This window comes from Schistocerca nitens, chromosome 11 (genome assembly GCF_023898315.1).
Source record: "Schistocerca nitens isolate TAMUIC-IGC-003100 chromosome 11, iqSchNite1.1, whole genome shotgun sequence".
In the NCBI taxonomy this organism is placed as follows: domain Eukaryota; kingdom Metazoa; phylum Arthropoda; class Insecta; order Orthoptera; family Acrididae; genus Schistocerca; species Schistocerca nitens.
In genome coordinates, this window is record NC_064624.1 from 50,734,157 (window position 1) to 50,750,980 (window position 16,824).

Below are 16,824 nucleotides of genomic sequence, written 5' to 3' on the forward strand. Positions count from 1 at the left end.
CGATGCTAATTTCACTGTAATGCATTCTTTGTATTCCACAGTTACCAAATGACATATTTTTACTTCATATGCAATCCATCTGTAAAATGTGAATACTTACAAAAGTCTCAATTTCTTCTGCTCCTAAATTTAGTACTGAATCCTCCTTAATATGATCAGTGGACCCCGAGGCTATCAATGGGTCTTCCAGATACTGACAAAAGAAAACAAAACCTCTAATTATGTACATACAACATAGCTCTCAATATTTCATTATGAAGATGATCACACTTTTCAGTGACTCATCTCTTATTCAAAGAGTAATTTAATAAAGCTAATTTTCTGATCAAATATTTTAGTACCATACGCTGTTGAGCAAACTCATCAAACCATCTGTTTTGTAGTGTGTGGATCCATATCTGCAACACACTACAGCAGTATTTCTGGATAGCAAAGATTTGACAATTTCTTGGTAGGTTTCTGCAGGTATATGGCACTAGATGTGCTAGAATTTAGCTCATGCAAATCCCTTGAATTACTGGCTGTTGGTTTGTGGGTTCAGATTGGCATGTGTTCCACAGATGCACATCAGTTGGATGTGATGGGCAAGTCATGAATGTGCATTCACTGTAATACTCTTCAAACCACTGCGGCATGATTCTGGCCTTGTGAAATCGACAATTACCCAGCTGGAAATATGTGATTACCATTAGGAAAAACAAAGGATCAAAGGAACCATGTTCACACAATTCACAGTAATCGTAATGCATTCGGTTACTACTAGAGGTTCAATGATACCCAAGGCAAATGTTTCCTTTAGTAGCCCTGTGTCCACAGCACTGCGCATTCACTCTCATGGTGGGCAGTAGCTGTAATGTTTGCCTTATCTGTGTATATCCAAATGATGCCGTGCTGTACTGGTCAAAGGTTAGGAGGAGTTAGATTAGGAAACGATATACTTAAAGTAGTAGACAAGTTATGCTATTTTGGTAGCAAAATAACTGAGAATGGCAAGAAAAGCGTTTCTCAAGAAGAAATATTTGTTAACATTGAACACACACACACAAGTGTTAGAAAGTCTTTTCTGAAGGTATTTATCTGGAGCGTAGCCATGTATGGAAGTGAAAGAGGGGTGACAAACAATTTAGACAAGAAGAGAATATGAGCTTTTGAAATGTGGTACAACAGAAGAATGAAGATCAGATTAGTAGATCACAGAACTAATGAAGATGTACTGACTCATATTGGGGAGAAAAGAAATTTAAGGGACAACTTGACTAAAAAAGGGATTGGTTGATAGGATGCATTCTGAGACATTAAGGGATTACCAATTTAGTACTGGAAGGAGGTGTAGGCAGGGGATGGAGGGGAGGAGGTGGGCTAAAAATTGTAAAGGGAGACCCAGAGATAAGTACAGTAAGAAGGATTCAGGATTCAGATGAATGTAGGTTGCATCAGTTGTTCTGTAATGAACAGGGTTACACAGGATAGAGTAGCTTGGAGAGCTGGGTTCAAAGCAGTCTTTTGACATACCACCACCACCACCACCACCACCACCACCACCACGGATAACATATAACGCACAAGGATAATGAGTCATGGTAACTCTACAAAAATACTAAAAATTACTGATATTGTAGGTTAGAATGGCTCTCGATCTATGATTTTTTAACTATATGCAGCAATTACATTCCATGATTGTCTTGCTGTACCTCAAGCATAAAACAACACTGATTTGAAAACTTACACTATGTTCAGAGAGACTCGCATTCAATTTCAGTCCTGGATCTTCCTTTGTGTTGTAAAATGGAGCCTCAATTTTTAATGGATCTTGAAGTAACTGGAAAAGGAGAATAATTACCCATTTAAAGCTTGCACATAAAACTCTGTAACAACTGTATGACTATTAAAAGAGATGGAGAGGTTTGTCTTTAACCACACCTCACATAGAAAATTACATTGCTAAAAAAGCAGTAATCATCCAAATAGAATAAATTTTCATTCTGCAGCAGAGTGTGCATTGATTTTAAACTCCCTGGCAGATTAACACTGTGTGCAGGACTCTTACTCAAAAGTAAGACCTTTCCCTTTCACAGGCAGGTGCACTATCAGTAGAGCACTTGCCTGTAGAAGGCAGGCAAAGGTTCTAGGTTTCTTAACTTGCATGCATTACACTTCATGATTTGGATTGCTCCCTGGACTGTTTATATATGCTTAAGACAACTTTTGCTATGGTCTAGACTTTGGTTCCTGTTATCAGTTTACTTTGTCAAGAAGATGAAAAAATGCTCTTTAATTACAGTGAACAGCTGAAAGTAGCCAACACTGTGGAATGAAACATTTAGTTTCAAATAAATTGACTGCCTCTGTGGAAAGGATCAATAAAAGCCAAAATTTCTTTAGCAAACCAACAAAAACAACTTCACTGTTCTGCAAGGTGATTAATATTTGACTGCCAAAATGCTGAAATAAAATAAAATGAGGAAACTAAAATCAATATGATATTTTAGACTTCCATTATTATGTGAATGCATTGTAATTCATTTCATAGCTCCTGACCAAAGAAATTCATTTTGTTTCCATTTAATGTGAGAGCTGTAAATGAAGAAGAAACAGTAAAATCACCCTGGCAGCTTCGGTGTGCCAGAAAAACTTTTCAAGTAGCTAGAAGCAGGAAAAGGTACTGCTCCTACATGAATAAACTGAGCATGTGCATGAGCCCACTTGCAACCACTCTCGCGAACCTAACAGTCACACTGATTGGAAGCTGTTTGTTATTATGTTGCATAGTCTTCATCCCGAAGCTTTTGACGCATTTTGCTGTTGGCAGACACTTGTGTGTACACTGTGTTTCTGTTGTTGTTGTTGTAAATGGCACATTTCCTTTGCAATGTTTTATTTTGGTTTTATCCTCTTGTTTATGTTTTATTGCTACAGTATTATTCTGCTGCAGCAGGATGCTGTAAAATCCTTTGAAGAGCATCAGTTCTTACCAGCCTTAATTACAAAATTTTAACTGAGAACTAAAACAATGAAATATTTCCATAGTCCTAAAAAATTCCTAGGTTTCCCCAGATGAAAAAATTCCAGGATTTCCCAGTTTTCCCAGAGTGAATACATCCTGTATAATATAACTGGCAGAATTTCAAGCCTTGCATGGAACACTTGCTGTGTGAAAATGTTCTGATCACATCACAAGTGCCATGCAGTTTGAGTCTGATGGTGTAGCTGTCAGCTTATGGGCTTCAGACCTGCCAGTTCTCTGTCAGGGTTGGTTCCTTAGCCATTACCAAGGTGAGAACAAAAGTAAAGTATGATTTTTATAGGATGGGACCTCTTTAAATCTAAAAACAGTGCTGAGCAATACAGCAGTACAACAGGTCAGATATTTTAACTATCTGAAATGTGATATCACATACAAACATGACAAAGATACAGGTAAGAAAGTAACAAAATTTGGAAACTACACGTAAAAGCAAACAGGTACTTCAGAAAAAAAGACAGAGAAAATAACATGAAGGAAGTTTTAGAAAATGATGACCATCTCCACATTACCCCGTGGAGGCGAGTCATTAGTCACTTACAAATGACAAGGCAGTGAGATCCAGGCAGTGCAATGGAATTCTTTACACCCACAAATGGCTGTATGAGAGAAGACATTATGACAGAATTTAAAATGTTTAACACACAAAACAAAATTGATGACAAAGAGGAAAACTGAGTCGATATCTTGACACAATGAACAGTGGCAGACAATATTACAACATCAGAGATTATAGCCCAGTAGGTTGACGAAGCCGGGGAAGGCCAAGGAAGAGTGAAGGCCTAATACTCAATGCACAAAAGAAGAAGTTGTTTATAGTGCATTTAAAATTAGTTGTGACTTTTGACAATTCAGTATGGATCGAGTGGAGGGGTGCATAGTTGCTAGCATGGATGATATCAGCAGGCAAAGGTAATGTCAGGCCTGCTTGGCAAATAACCTGTCAGCTGCACATCTGGTTGATCTGTAATCTTTCTCGCACATCTTATAGCTTCATTTGTCAACTTTCTGATTAATTCCCTATCATTTCAAGAAAGGTCATAGTTATTGTGATATTTCAGTATAAGTTAAATTACTGCAAGAAATTCTTAAAGTTTGCAAACAAACATAGGGGGTCACTATGAATTTGCATTTGATTTGTGTTAGGTCATATTATGCTGCATATGAAATTTAGATAACATATTGAATTATTCTTTAAACCTCTGAGACATTGCTATTTATCTCCAATGTCAAGTAAATGGAATGTTAGTAAAGGTCTCCATCACCAACGCACATGCCAGTAAAAATGCCAGAATGAAATATTCATAAATCCCTTATATCTCATAAATGGTCTCCCCCTCAGGAGACACCACCTTAATGAAACACCATCCATGTGGGCGAGAGGTTTGTGAGATCCAATGAAGTGGAGGGCTATACCAGCAGTAGTGTAACTACAAGCAGGGCCTACCAAGCTGGACAGATCTCCATAGAGAATCCAGATGAAGTGTGTCTCACAATGTCCCGCCTAGTGTCCTGACCTATTCTATCATGGCCCATCCTATACTCTCCCTTTCTTTCCTTTTCCTCCCTGTGATTGTGTGGCAGCAGGCACAGCCCCCTAATGTGGACAGCAGAAGATCCTTGGAAACCATGACAACATTGATGCACATAGGCCTTACTGCAAAGACATGGACAGCATTCTTTAGTTGTGCTGAAGACAAGCTATCTAGGGGGTAATGTCCTGAAATAAAACCTTGGCAGGTGTCCAGGCCATGAGGTGGCAGCCCCACCTGGACACTCAGGTGCTGTGGGCTGATAACCCACACCAACAAAAAACACGCATCACAGAAACTAACAGGAGAAACAGCTGGATGGATCTTAAGGATATGACCTTTGGCTGAAAAGGAAAACCCGTATTGGTCTTTGGAATGTAAGGATGTTGAGAGAGGCAGGGAGGCTAAGAGAGGTTGAAAACCAGATGGAGAACTACTGACTAGATATATTGGGACTAAGTGAAATAAGGTGGCCAGAATCTGGGGAGTTACAAACACAAATTGGTGGACTTCTGCTGTACGCAGGTCAGACAGGTGACGACGTGATGTGTAGGAATGGTGTAGGGCTCTTACTATCTAAAAGCAGCAAGAAGAGCTTACTGGAGTGGAAACCAGTCTCAGAATGGATAATAACCACATGCTTTAAAACAAATGTGTGATATGTCACTGTAATTCAATGCTAGACACCTAATAAAATAGCTAAAGCAGAATTAAAAGATGCATTTTATACAGAGCTTAACGGAGCCCTTAGACAAACAAATTCTAGGGGCCTAAAAATTTTAATGGGTGACTTGAACACAAAAGTTGGTTCAGAAAATGAAGGGCTTGAACATATCATGGGTGTGTACGGTACTGGGATAAGGAATGTAAATGGTGAACTGCTGATAGACACATGCACTGAACATGACCTAGTCATTGGAGGCACATTGTTTCCACATCGTAACTGCCATAAGAAAACGTGATCTTCTTCAGACCATGTTACCGAAAATCAAATAGACCACATAGTCATAAGCTGCAAGTTCCAACACTCTCCGTTAGATGTCAGAAACAGAAGAGGAGCGGACGTTGGAAATGACCACCACCTAGTTTTGGCAGAATTCAGACTGAAAAAGAGAGGCAAACAGAAGCAAGATCAGTCACAGGAGCAAGAAAACAGATCTAGCAAGGCTAAAAGACCAACAGATCAAAGAAACATTTGCTCTTGAACTACAAAACAGATTCCAGATCCTCTCTGAAGAAAACTTTATGGAAAAGGGAATTGAAACATGTTGGGGGAAAAAAATCAAAGACAGTTATTTAGATGTGATAGAAAAAATCATAGGATGTAAGGCAAATCTATGGAAGGAACGGACCTCCAATGCTACATCAGATGAGATCAGCCACCGGAAAGAACTAAAACTTAAGTTAAATCTTTGTATGACAAGAATGCAGAAGAGTGAAGCGCATAAAGAATACACAGAGAGATAAAAGGAAATGGAAAGATGAGCAACCAAAATTAGCAGAAGAGGCATCAAGACAAGGAAATATTAAAGGGTTCTACAATACAACCAAATGGTTGTCAATGAAGAACTTCAGATATGAAGGCCCAGTTAAGAACAAGGATGGGGTGATGCCTACCACTCAACAGGCACAGCTACAGAGATGGGAGGAGCACTTCAAGGAACTGTTAAATTTTGAAGACAACCATGATGAACAGGTAAGAGATGTTCCAGAGTAAGTCGAAGAAGATCAAGATATAAATTTGCAGTGTCCCAAAATGGACAAAATTAGGGTTGCTTTGAAAACCATAAAGAATACAAAGGCTCCAGGCCTAGACAACATAGCACCACAGCTCTTAAAAGCTGATATTGAACGTACTGTTAAGATGCTCTATCCCTTGATGAAGCATATTTGGCTTGAAGAGAAATCTCCAAAGGAGTGGAAAAATGGTTTGGTCATAAAGCTCCCAAGAAAGGAAAATTTGTCAGACTGTAGCAACTGGCATGGTATTACATTGTTGTCAGTGCCAGTAACATCATCACCAGAATTATTTTTAACAGAATTAAAGAGTCTCTTGAAAAGTGACTGCGTAAATAACAGGCCAGTTTTAGGGCACAACACAGTTGTATTGATCTTATTAACACTCTTAGGATAATTTTAAAGCAAAGCGAAGAATTCCAAGCAAACATGTACCTGGTATTCATTGATTTTCAGAAGGCCTTCGATTGCATGAAACAAAGTGCTCTGGCAGGTGTTGCAGAAGTATGGGATACCACAGAAGATCTTAAACATCATAAAATATGTATATGATGGTCACAAACATTGCATTCTCCACAAGGGAAATGTGACAGAGCCCATGAAAGTAATAACTGGAGTCCGGCAGAGTTGCATTGTATCACCAACACTTTTTCTACTTGTTCTAGACTCAGTTATGTGAAGAGTCACAGCAGGCAGGAGACGAGAAATCCAGTGGGAGATCCATGAATGTCTAGAGAATTTGGATTTTGCAGACAACACAGTATCACTAGCCTAGCTGACGGATATGCAAGCTACATTAAACTTGCTGAAAGAAGAAGCAGAGACTGCTGGCCTCAAGATAAATACAGGCAAAACAAAGGAAATGATAGTAAATTCAGGGAACATCGGAGGTGCCACTGTTAATAGAGGAGCAGTGGGTGGCGACTCAACTCATTCCTGTATCTTGATTGTATAGTGATGGAATATGGTGGAGCTGGAGATGACATGAAAAACCGCATTAAAAAGGCATAAATTGTATCCAATACAGAAAAACAGAAATATCACGTACAAAACAAAAATCCGTATTTTTAATACAAATGAGAAGGCTGTCCTTGTGTATGCCAGTGAAAGAAGGAAAATGGATAAAAAGATAACATCCAAATTACAGAACTTCATAAATAGATGTCTCTGACACATCATGAATATCTGGTGGCCAGAAAAAATATGTAATGAGGAGCTCTGGCGAATAACAAACCAAATACCTATAGAAGACCAGATGCGAGAAAGTGGTGTTGGTTGGGGCACACCTTGAGATGAAACCATCGAGAAAAAAGCATTGGAATGGAATCCCCAGGGAACAAGGAAGAGAGGAAGATCTAAGGGCACATGGAAGAGGACAATGGAAGGGGAAGCAACAAGAGTTGGCAAAACCTGGGCAAAATTGAGGCAAATGGCCAAATACAGAGAGAGATGTGGAGTTCTCCTGGATGCCCTATGCCCCCATAGGGGCCAAAGGAATTAAATCAAGTCAGTCATAAATGGTCTGAGATATCAAAACAAGCTTGGGAAATGATAGCATGCAAAGAGGAGAGTATTTTACCATATGATTAATATCTGAAATTGCCATATCTACTGACATAAGTGAAGAAGCTGCACATTTATTTTTATATTGAGAACTGGCTTTCTCATAACTACTGATATGTCTCGCCCTCAGTTGCTTGGTTAATAACACACCATTTTAGGATACTGTTACCATTTCAATTGCCTTACAATGTTAGTGAGATGTGTATCTGTAAACTATACTGTGTTTAGGCAAAAGAAGCAGATGTTAACACAGCAACAAGAGAAGTACCATATTTCTCAAAACTCGTCACAGTCCATGAATCCAGCTCTCCTCAACTACATTCTTGATATGCCTGATAACGTGAGACCAGTCCGATATAACATTTGCAGTGACTTCTCTTGTCAACATTTCAACATCACTGAGTATAAATTTCTTGTTTTTTTTGCCACATTACTTTTCACCTACGACCATATATTCCCAGCCGGATTTAAATGAGCATAATATGGAGAAAGCCTGATTAAACAATGTCCAAACATTAGCCAGTTCACTGACCTGTTAGCATGGAGTTTCTGGCTGGTACAGTACTGAAAGTTCCATTAACTCCACCTTACACAAGATGGATTCAACTTTATCCAATCGAATATTTCTTTGTACACTGAGAAAAATAGCTGCTTTCCTCTGCTGTATTGCTGGGACTTTATCCATCCCAACTAAATGGTATTGTGCATTGTTCATTACTATTGTCGAATTTGGAGGAAAATTTTGCAGCAGAACACTTCACAGCTGGTGAACGAGTTCTTGGGTGATCACTTTTACTGTGAATCTCATGTTCAGACATGCTGCAATGTTATTATTAATGCAACGGCAGCACGGAACACTTGTTTACAATACCTGACAGCTGTAAAACACTTCACTGCCAGAAAGTATCAATTTACAATGAGAGGAAATGAATGTAGGTGCCTCTGATGCGTGACACCACATGGTACTGTTTACCCATGGTGTGGCACCATGGGCACTTTACCAGCTGAACAGCTAACCATTGGTGCTACCTAGGCAATGGCACACAGTGAGCCAAACGTCAAAAGTTGCAACTGCTTTTAAATGCACTATAGTGTAAACTGTGTATGATCCAAATAACATTGGCTTTAGGGAGCAACTGAATGAGGCATTGCAGTTGTTAAGAACTCATATTCTGGAGGATGGAGTTTGCTCCATCTGTCCATCTTTCTTTAAGTTTTCCTAATGGAGGAAATGATAAATGTAGAAATGAAAAAAAAAAAAAGAGTAAAAATATTTAATGAAGGAAAACACAGAAATGAAAAAAAGAATAAAGTAAATTTAATGAAGACAAACAGAATTGCTCTGCAATTTAAGTAAATACCTTGATAACAAGGATAATGAAATAAATTGAAGCACATGACATTGCAAGGGTTTATTAAAATGTAGAAAAGGGGACAAAGAAAAGAAGCCTACAATGGCGCTGTAATTTTAATGGTAGATAATACTTTGGTGTAAAATATGAAAACTGCCACATTGTTGTAAAAGTGGGTATTATATAGTATCATACTGATTCAGATGGTGATGTGAATGATAAGAGTGTTGAGAAGGGTCAAGATTCACTTTGGGTTTCCGGACATAATGGAGTATTTTCAAGCAAAAGCAATCATATCTTGAATCGTACTTTGTCATCATTTTCACAGTATATGATGAATTCTCATTCTTGCTCTGCCCACTAATCAAACCTCCCATGAGAATAACAACTGATTCAGTCAAAGAAGTATCTGTGGATAGTTTACTCGTCAAGGCAACTGGTCAAATACGTAGGAAATCACTGTTCAGGTCCAGGGCATTGCAGCAACTATCATGCATCATTTTATTTAGACATCAACACAATCACGTGTAGTTCTTATTTTTGTTTGTATATACAAGAGTGTGCTAAAAAGTAATGCCTCCAACTTTTTAATTCTGTTTGCAGTATCGGTCGAGATACTACATGTCACGTATATTACTCGACTGAGTAATGTGCACAGGCTTTTTCGCTCTGCTGACCCAAATTGGAACCATCTGCTGCTAGAGGGCTCTGGATTGTAGCATGTAACATGAACATTTGTAGCTTAACTATGTTGGTGCGTGAGGAGCAGCGTACTGTGATCAAGTTTCAAATTCAAAGAGTCTGCCCATACATGCACCAGCATGACAATGCCAGGCAAGACATGGGGGTTGCAATGTCTGCAACAATCCGACAGCTTAGGTTCACTGTCATCAATTATCCTCCATATACTTCTGACTTGGCCCCATCCAATTTTCATCTGTTTCCAAATCTAAAGAATACCTTCGAGGACTTCCATTAGATAGTGACTGAAGCAGTGAAAGCAGAGGTGAGGTTGTGGCTCTGTCAACAAAGTCAGTGTCAGTATCAATGAACTGGTCTCTCAGCAAGACAAATGTGTTCATTGTGTGTGAGACTACGTTGAGAAATAAATACGTCAACTTGAAGAATAAAGACGTAAAAAATTAACAAAGCTTGTTTTATTTGAAAAGCTTTAACAGTTTCTGCGTAAAAAATGTGGAGGCATTACTTTTTACCATGTCCTTGTACAAGATAATAACTCTACTAATGTAGATATTAAAACTATTGTTCCTGTACAAAGACAATACTTCAACCTATATAGAGCAATGCCTAAAAAATACTATATTTAGGCTTTTGTGCCATATTTGACAATAGTGGGCAAATTATGATATAGTGAGTCAGTCATAATTACTAGCATATCTGAACAAACCTTGACAATAATGCTCAGCTATATTGGTTACCTCTTCATTTACATTCCCCACAACTGTGAAATAACAAATCAGTGATTAATTCCACTCAGTCAAAAAATTCTAGAATTACCTCTTTATTCCCAGTCTCCTGTGGTTCTTCCTTTATTTTCACACTAGAGGGGTATACCTGGACCTGTGGTGAGAGTAACACAAAGCAAAATGAGTACATTTAAAAAGTCATGATCTCCACACACTGTTAGCAACTTCCACAACTTCTATGCCACAATTAAACTACTTTTCATGAATAATTAACACCACATAATTTAGCAACAACTATCATTTTATTGTCAGTTCTCAGTGTATGTTCTTTTGTGCGACAGTAATTCTGGTTGATGCAAAACTGATTTGTTTTATTTCAGTTAGAGAGAAAATAAAATTATGTGAATGACAACATTATTTTCTAGATATTACTCACTACAGAACTATTCTAAAAATAAATTCTTACTGAGTGATGAAACACCCACAGCTTTTTCATACAGCACTGAGTTATTGAAAAACACTCTTATACAATGGAAGTAGTGTAAAAGATAAATGTCATGTATATATTGGTTTCTGTAGTTACTCCAAATAGGAGTGGCAAAAGATCATCATCACAGAAATTGTAGGTTTTATTGCATCACAAATTATTTAACTTGCTCATGATTCACTACCTACAGCAGACACAATACCATTTAAAGAATAAAAACGTGCGAGATAATCCTCGAATTTCACATCAGTGAAGAGAGGTTAAATATAATGAAGAGAAGTGAAATATAATCAAGGTGAAAAGGTTGAAAGCTGAACAACACACATCTCTGTACTGTTGTTCTTAAGCCAGGCTTACAATAAATGTGAAGTCTAGCTTCACTCAATGCAGACTGTCTGCTATGCTGTCAACAAACACATATAATCTGCCAACACAATTTTTGCAAATCCAATCTATGGAGCATGTTCTTGCATTTGTATCATTACCAATTCTGCAGAAACATTCAAGATGAGGGATGCAAAGGAAGCAACAAATATTTTACAGTGCAACAAAAAGTTTGGGTCAAACTTTAAGTTACATTATTTACAACAAAAATTCCTTAATATTTCTGTAACATCCTTGCAATTTTACAAATATCATTCCATCATGAAGTGATGTATATAGAAGAAGTAATTAAAAAGAAAAAAAAAAAAAAAACCAGATCAATACTGAATATACAACCTCTTAGTTTTGCCATAACTTTGCTCCCATCACATATATACACACTGGAATATATCAGGGTGCATGTACACAGTGTTCTAAAAATTAATTAATGTGAACTAAAGAGACAAATCACAATTTTCTGCCATGAGTCTTATTGACACTTGGTTTACATATTCAGAGACAAGTGCTAATGCAAAAAAAATATTATATGAAACTAACTTCTTAAACCAGTGTTCACAGTAAATGTCTCTTCAAACTTCTTTCAAGGTAACTATGAGAACTTGACTGAGCACTGGTAGACCGATTACGTCATTAACACAGCAGAAATACAAGCCTTAAGAAATTAGCAACAGATAACTTCACTAACCACTTGCAAATATCAGAAAAATGAAAACTGAATAACTATCAGGAGTTTGAGTGTGATTAACACCTTCAGATGTATTGAAAACCTGAAAATACTGGACTACGGTAGGAAAGCAAGGGTTTTCATCAATGGCATAAATGTAGCTATGGAAAAAGATTGTTATAAAAACTTCATTGGCTTTCCCAAACCACAATTAGACTGTCATCTCCCTACTTAACCTAGGCCTTAGGCTATGCTGCAACTCTATAACCACAACATGTATAGTATAGCACTCAATGCAAATCATTGCTTTCCTCAAGTGATCATCATCTCCACTAGACCTATACAGGTATAGCAAAAAGACAATCTATGACACCACTCAAGTAGTGGCATAAACAAAACAGACAACCACAGTCTACAACAGGAACATACAAACACAAGATCCAAGGTGCCATCTATGTAACCTATGATACACTTCTAAAAAATTACACTCATAGCTCATACTGATCACTAGTAAGTGCACAGTAAGTTAGTGCACCGGGTGATGGCAATGTGGTCACTTGTTGAAATATTGTGCTCATTGGAAATGACATCCAGCCAATGACTATTTTTATCATAATAGTTCAATTTTATATAAATATATTATAACTGCCAACAAGCAGTGCATTACAAATTTGTCTAAATTTACAAAAATTAAATTAAAACCCTTCCCTGCATCATTTGTGAATTTTAACACACATTATAATCTATGCATAGTGCTGTAAATGTTGAGTGTAAACTTAAAAACTCACTGGAGATTTTATTGTACTTAATTCCTCATACTTTTAGCAAAATGGCATGAATTCTGTTTATTCACACAACATACTGCACACTGAAATTAATGAAACAACAGTAAAAAAATACTAAGAAACTACTTACAATGGAGCCTGGTGAACTTGATATCTCACTTGTTTCCTCTTTTATCCAAATAGTTTTTTCGTGGTCCATTACTGCAGTCAGGCTGTAGGAAAGACAAGGAACCAGATAATAAAAGTCACATTCAATTTCCATTGTTAATGTGAGATACAGCTGAAAGGCAGTATTTTCAGTCCATTACTGGGTGCAGCAGATGAACCACTAAACTATAAATAAATTAAAACTAGGTGAAGAAAAGAGTCTAATGTCAAGAACTGATTTACAATTCTCTCATAATGAAGTGTCATAACATATAATCTCAAAATGATAGAAAATCATGTTTTGCAAAATCCATCCAACAGAAAAAATGCTAGACTGACTGATACTGTTTGTGTCTGTCATTGGTTTAAGGTATACTCTACTACTGTGAGCATTATTTGAGAGGTGTCTTGCTTTTTCCCAGAGGAACTCTAACTAGGCATACAGCATTATGAGCAATCAAAGCAACTAATGAATGGAAAGGATATTTTCTACAGAAAATCAGTAACTTACATCAACCACAATTTTAAATTTGAAGAAAGATAAATTGAAATAAAGCCTTCCATTTTTGGGATTTAGTTTGGGAATACCCTAATGCAAATGATTATCCAAATGTGTTATAATCCTGTTCTCATCAATGTAAAATGGAATTTGCGGGTCTTAATCATGTATGTGGCACTTTCAGTACTTAATCTCTAAACTCGGACATTAGTCTGCAGTTACTCAGTATCATCTTGATGTGTACAAAATTAAAACCTAACTATAAGAGGAGTTCAGCAGCCTACAAACCATCATTTGTCATTTGTTTAATGTGTGTTTTTGACACAGTTGCTCCTTTAAGGCTTTCCTTGTACAAGGCATTACTGAATACCCACAGTAGAGCAAATAATGCCATGCTGATTTTTTTTTTATCTATCCACTAAAGAAAATCACACATACTGTATTTTATATGAACTGTCGAAATTTTTTTTTAAATGTCGTCTATTTTTAATATTGGTTAACTTTCTATTGCTAAACATATTTACTGGCTCTCCTCCCTCTTAACTGCAGACCCATGGTGAATGTTCTGTTACAGTCTGATTATGTGTAATGTTCTTTGTCAGTGAGAATTGCACTTACATAGTAGTTTTTTCCACACCAGCTAATTTCTTTCTACATCTATTTGAAACACTGCAGCATTACCCTTATACTAAACCACATTCATATACGCATGTTAACACAAACTGTTGTTAATGTAAGATTTCCAGGTCTATGCAGCAGATCAAATAACAGGATACTAAAATGATTCTAAATACCCACAACAAATTAATACATCCAACATCATCTTTTATCTGCAGATACCGGTACCCAATTCCTGAAAAGAGGTAGTAACTATGTGCACTAAAGGACTGACGAATACTATCAAGTTACTTACGCTATTATCGGGAGGAGCATTACATTACATCATAGCAAACGCTATTCTTATTCCTCGTCGTTCCTTCACAACAAATATTACATAACAACAGTGATACTGATTAAGATAACGAAATAGTGAAAGTGAGCACCTCGCTGTCTTCGGTCGTCCTTCCCTCAAAAATTATAAATGACTAGCCACAGCAATTATAAATGACTAGCACTTTCACTGGAGATCACAATAAGTAGAAACTATTGAAAAAACGTCGAAAATACAAATCGTCTCTTTTACAAAGTTACAGAGTATACATGTAGAGATTTTATCGGATGGGACAAAAAAAACATGTACTTCACAAGACGCTACAGGCTACAAACGGCACATGTACTTTTCGTAATTGATGAACAGTATACGTAGAGTACTTAGCGCGCTCCGAAATACTGGTGGAAAAATTATTGATCTCTGTCTATTGAGAAAAATTACAAGCTCATGGAAAACAAGCTGTTTGCATTGAAAAACATAACCTAAAACAAGTACACACCAAATTCGCACGCAAGCCCAGACCATAAACAAATCCACCAACGATAATTTAATCATGGCCGTTTGTATACACAACAAAGTAAATTTCAAATATGCCGCAAAAGCCATTAAATTAATACAATATTGAAACTATTGCCAGAGCATCGTCACAAAAAACATGTAAAATGCTTCGTGTTACCCATGCAGTTACAAGAATAATAAAAATGTGATCGAATGAAACAAGTTTACTGTTACCTCTGCTTATTTATCTCCACGGTGTACATTTGTTAGTATGACACACAGTCTAACAGTAACAGTTGCGACACTCACTGCTGTTAAAGTTGTCACCGTTTGACAGGTGGAGCGACACTAGCGCTCCAATCGGCGATAAAGATGCGTCGGCAGCACGTTCGTTATGCATCCCTTTCCTACGTGATTGACGAAATATTTGATTTTTTTTTCTTTTTGCCTACCAGAGTTTGTGTAATATCAGAAGACAACGATGTTTCTAAAAATGATTCTAACATAAGCGCAAGTAGGGATAAAAATCATGAACCAGTGGCAAGTTACAATACATTTGTGAAGAAACACTTGTAACTGTGAATAGAGCTGCAGCTTATCACATGGATATCAACCGAATACAAACACATAGATTCACAACTCGAACAAGTACCTGTCAGACTTCCGTCGCCTTGCCGGAACTAAACCCTCCCCCTACTATCCTCTTCTCCATGATGATCACCCCTTCCCTGACACCCTTAGTAAGGGCAATAATAATAATAATAATATAATAATAATAATTTTATTGTCATTCGGCCATTACAGCAATAGACAACGTCAGATACATACTAAAATACAATTAATAGTTTGAAAGAAACAACAGGTTTCTTGTTAACATTATAGTATTATATTACAGTTGATAAATTCTCTTATGTCATAGAATGGGTGGAGGACTAGCCAGTCATGAATTGTTTGTTTGAACAATTGTTCAGGTAATTCTTGAACAGATTGAGGAAGATTATTAAATAATTTGTACCCCACGATTTCGTAGCTGTTGAGTGACTTTGACAATCTGTGGTAAGGAATATAGAGGCACCTATTCCTTCTTGTATTGTGGCTGTGTACATTTTCTCTGGTTTTTGTTTCTGGTAATTTCTTCTTCGTATAAATTAGAACACAGTATATGTACAAGTTTATAACAGTCATGATTTTCTGTTCACAGAACAATGGTTTACAGTGTGCCTTATAGGCAGAACCAGTAATTATCCTAATAGCTTTTTTTTGCAGTATTAATATGTCATGTACACAGCTAGAGTTCCCCCACAAAATAATTCCATATGTTATTATACTTTGAAAGAATGAAAAATAGGATGTTCTAACATATTTTTCAGGAACACAATCCATAAGTCGCCTTAACAGGTAAATAACTCTAGACAATTTACCACTAATATATTGTACATGTTGATCCCAAGATAATTTATTATCAATGTAAACCCCCAAAAATTTGACATAACTTGGATCATCTGACAGAGGCTTGTCTCTAAGACTACAGACCATCTGCTGTGTTTTGTTTTCATTCAGCAGGAATCCATTTGCCTTGAACCAATAGGATGCTTGGTCAATTGTCTTTGCTGCACAAGTTTTAAGGCTATTGATATCCTCACTAGCATGAAGAAATGTTGTATCATCTGCATACAACACAGTGGTGGACTTGATAAATGATGGCAGATCATTTATCATTATCAGGAACAAAAAGGGGCCCAGCACAGATCCCTGCGGAACACCTACCTTGACTTGCTCTATACTCGACATTTCTC

At 37.1% G+C, this 16,824-nt stretch overlaps 1 protein-coding gene across 5 annotated transcripts in view; it reads right to left on the reverse strand.

Annotated features, from left to right (window-relative positions):
* Positions 1 to 15,376, reverse strand: part of LOC126213119 (putative zinc finger protein 66) — a 134,333-nt gene extending 118,957 nt beyond the window's left edge. For all 5 annotated transcript variants that reach the window (XM_049940730.1, XM_049940728.1, XM_049940727.1 and 2 more), the window contains exons 1-5: positions 15,263 to 15,376; positions 13,084 to 13,165; positions 10,725 to 10,787; positions 1,727 to 1,819; positions 101 to 193 (exon numbers count right to left, since the gene is read on the reverse strand). In XM_049940730.1, coding sequence (XP_049796687.1) covers positions 101 to 193; positions 1,727 to 1,819; positions 10,725 to 10,787; positions 13,084 to 13,165; positions 15,263 to 15,291 — 360 coding nt within the window. In that variant the 5' untranslated portion in view covers positions 15,292 to 15,376. The remainder of the gene's footprint in view (positions 1 to 100; positions 194 to 1,726; positions 1,820 to 10,724; positions 10,788 to 13,083; positions 13,166 to 15,262) is intronic.
* Positions 15,377 to 16,824: the final 1,448 nt, after the last annotated feature.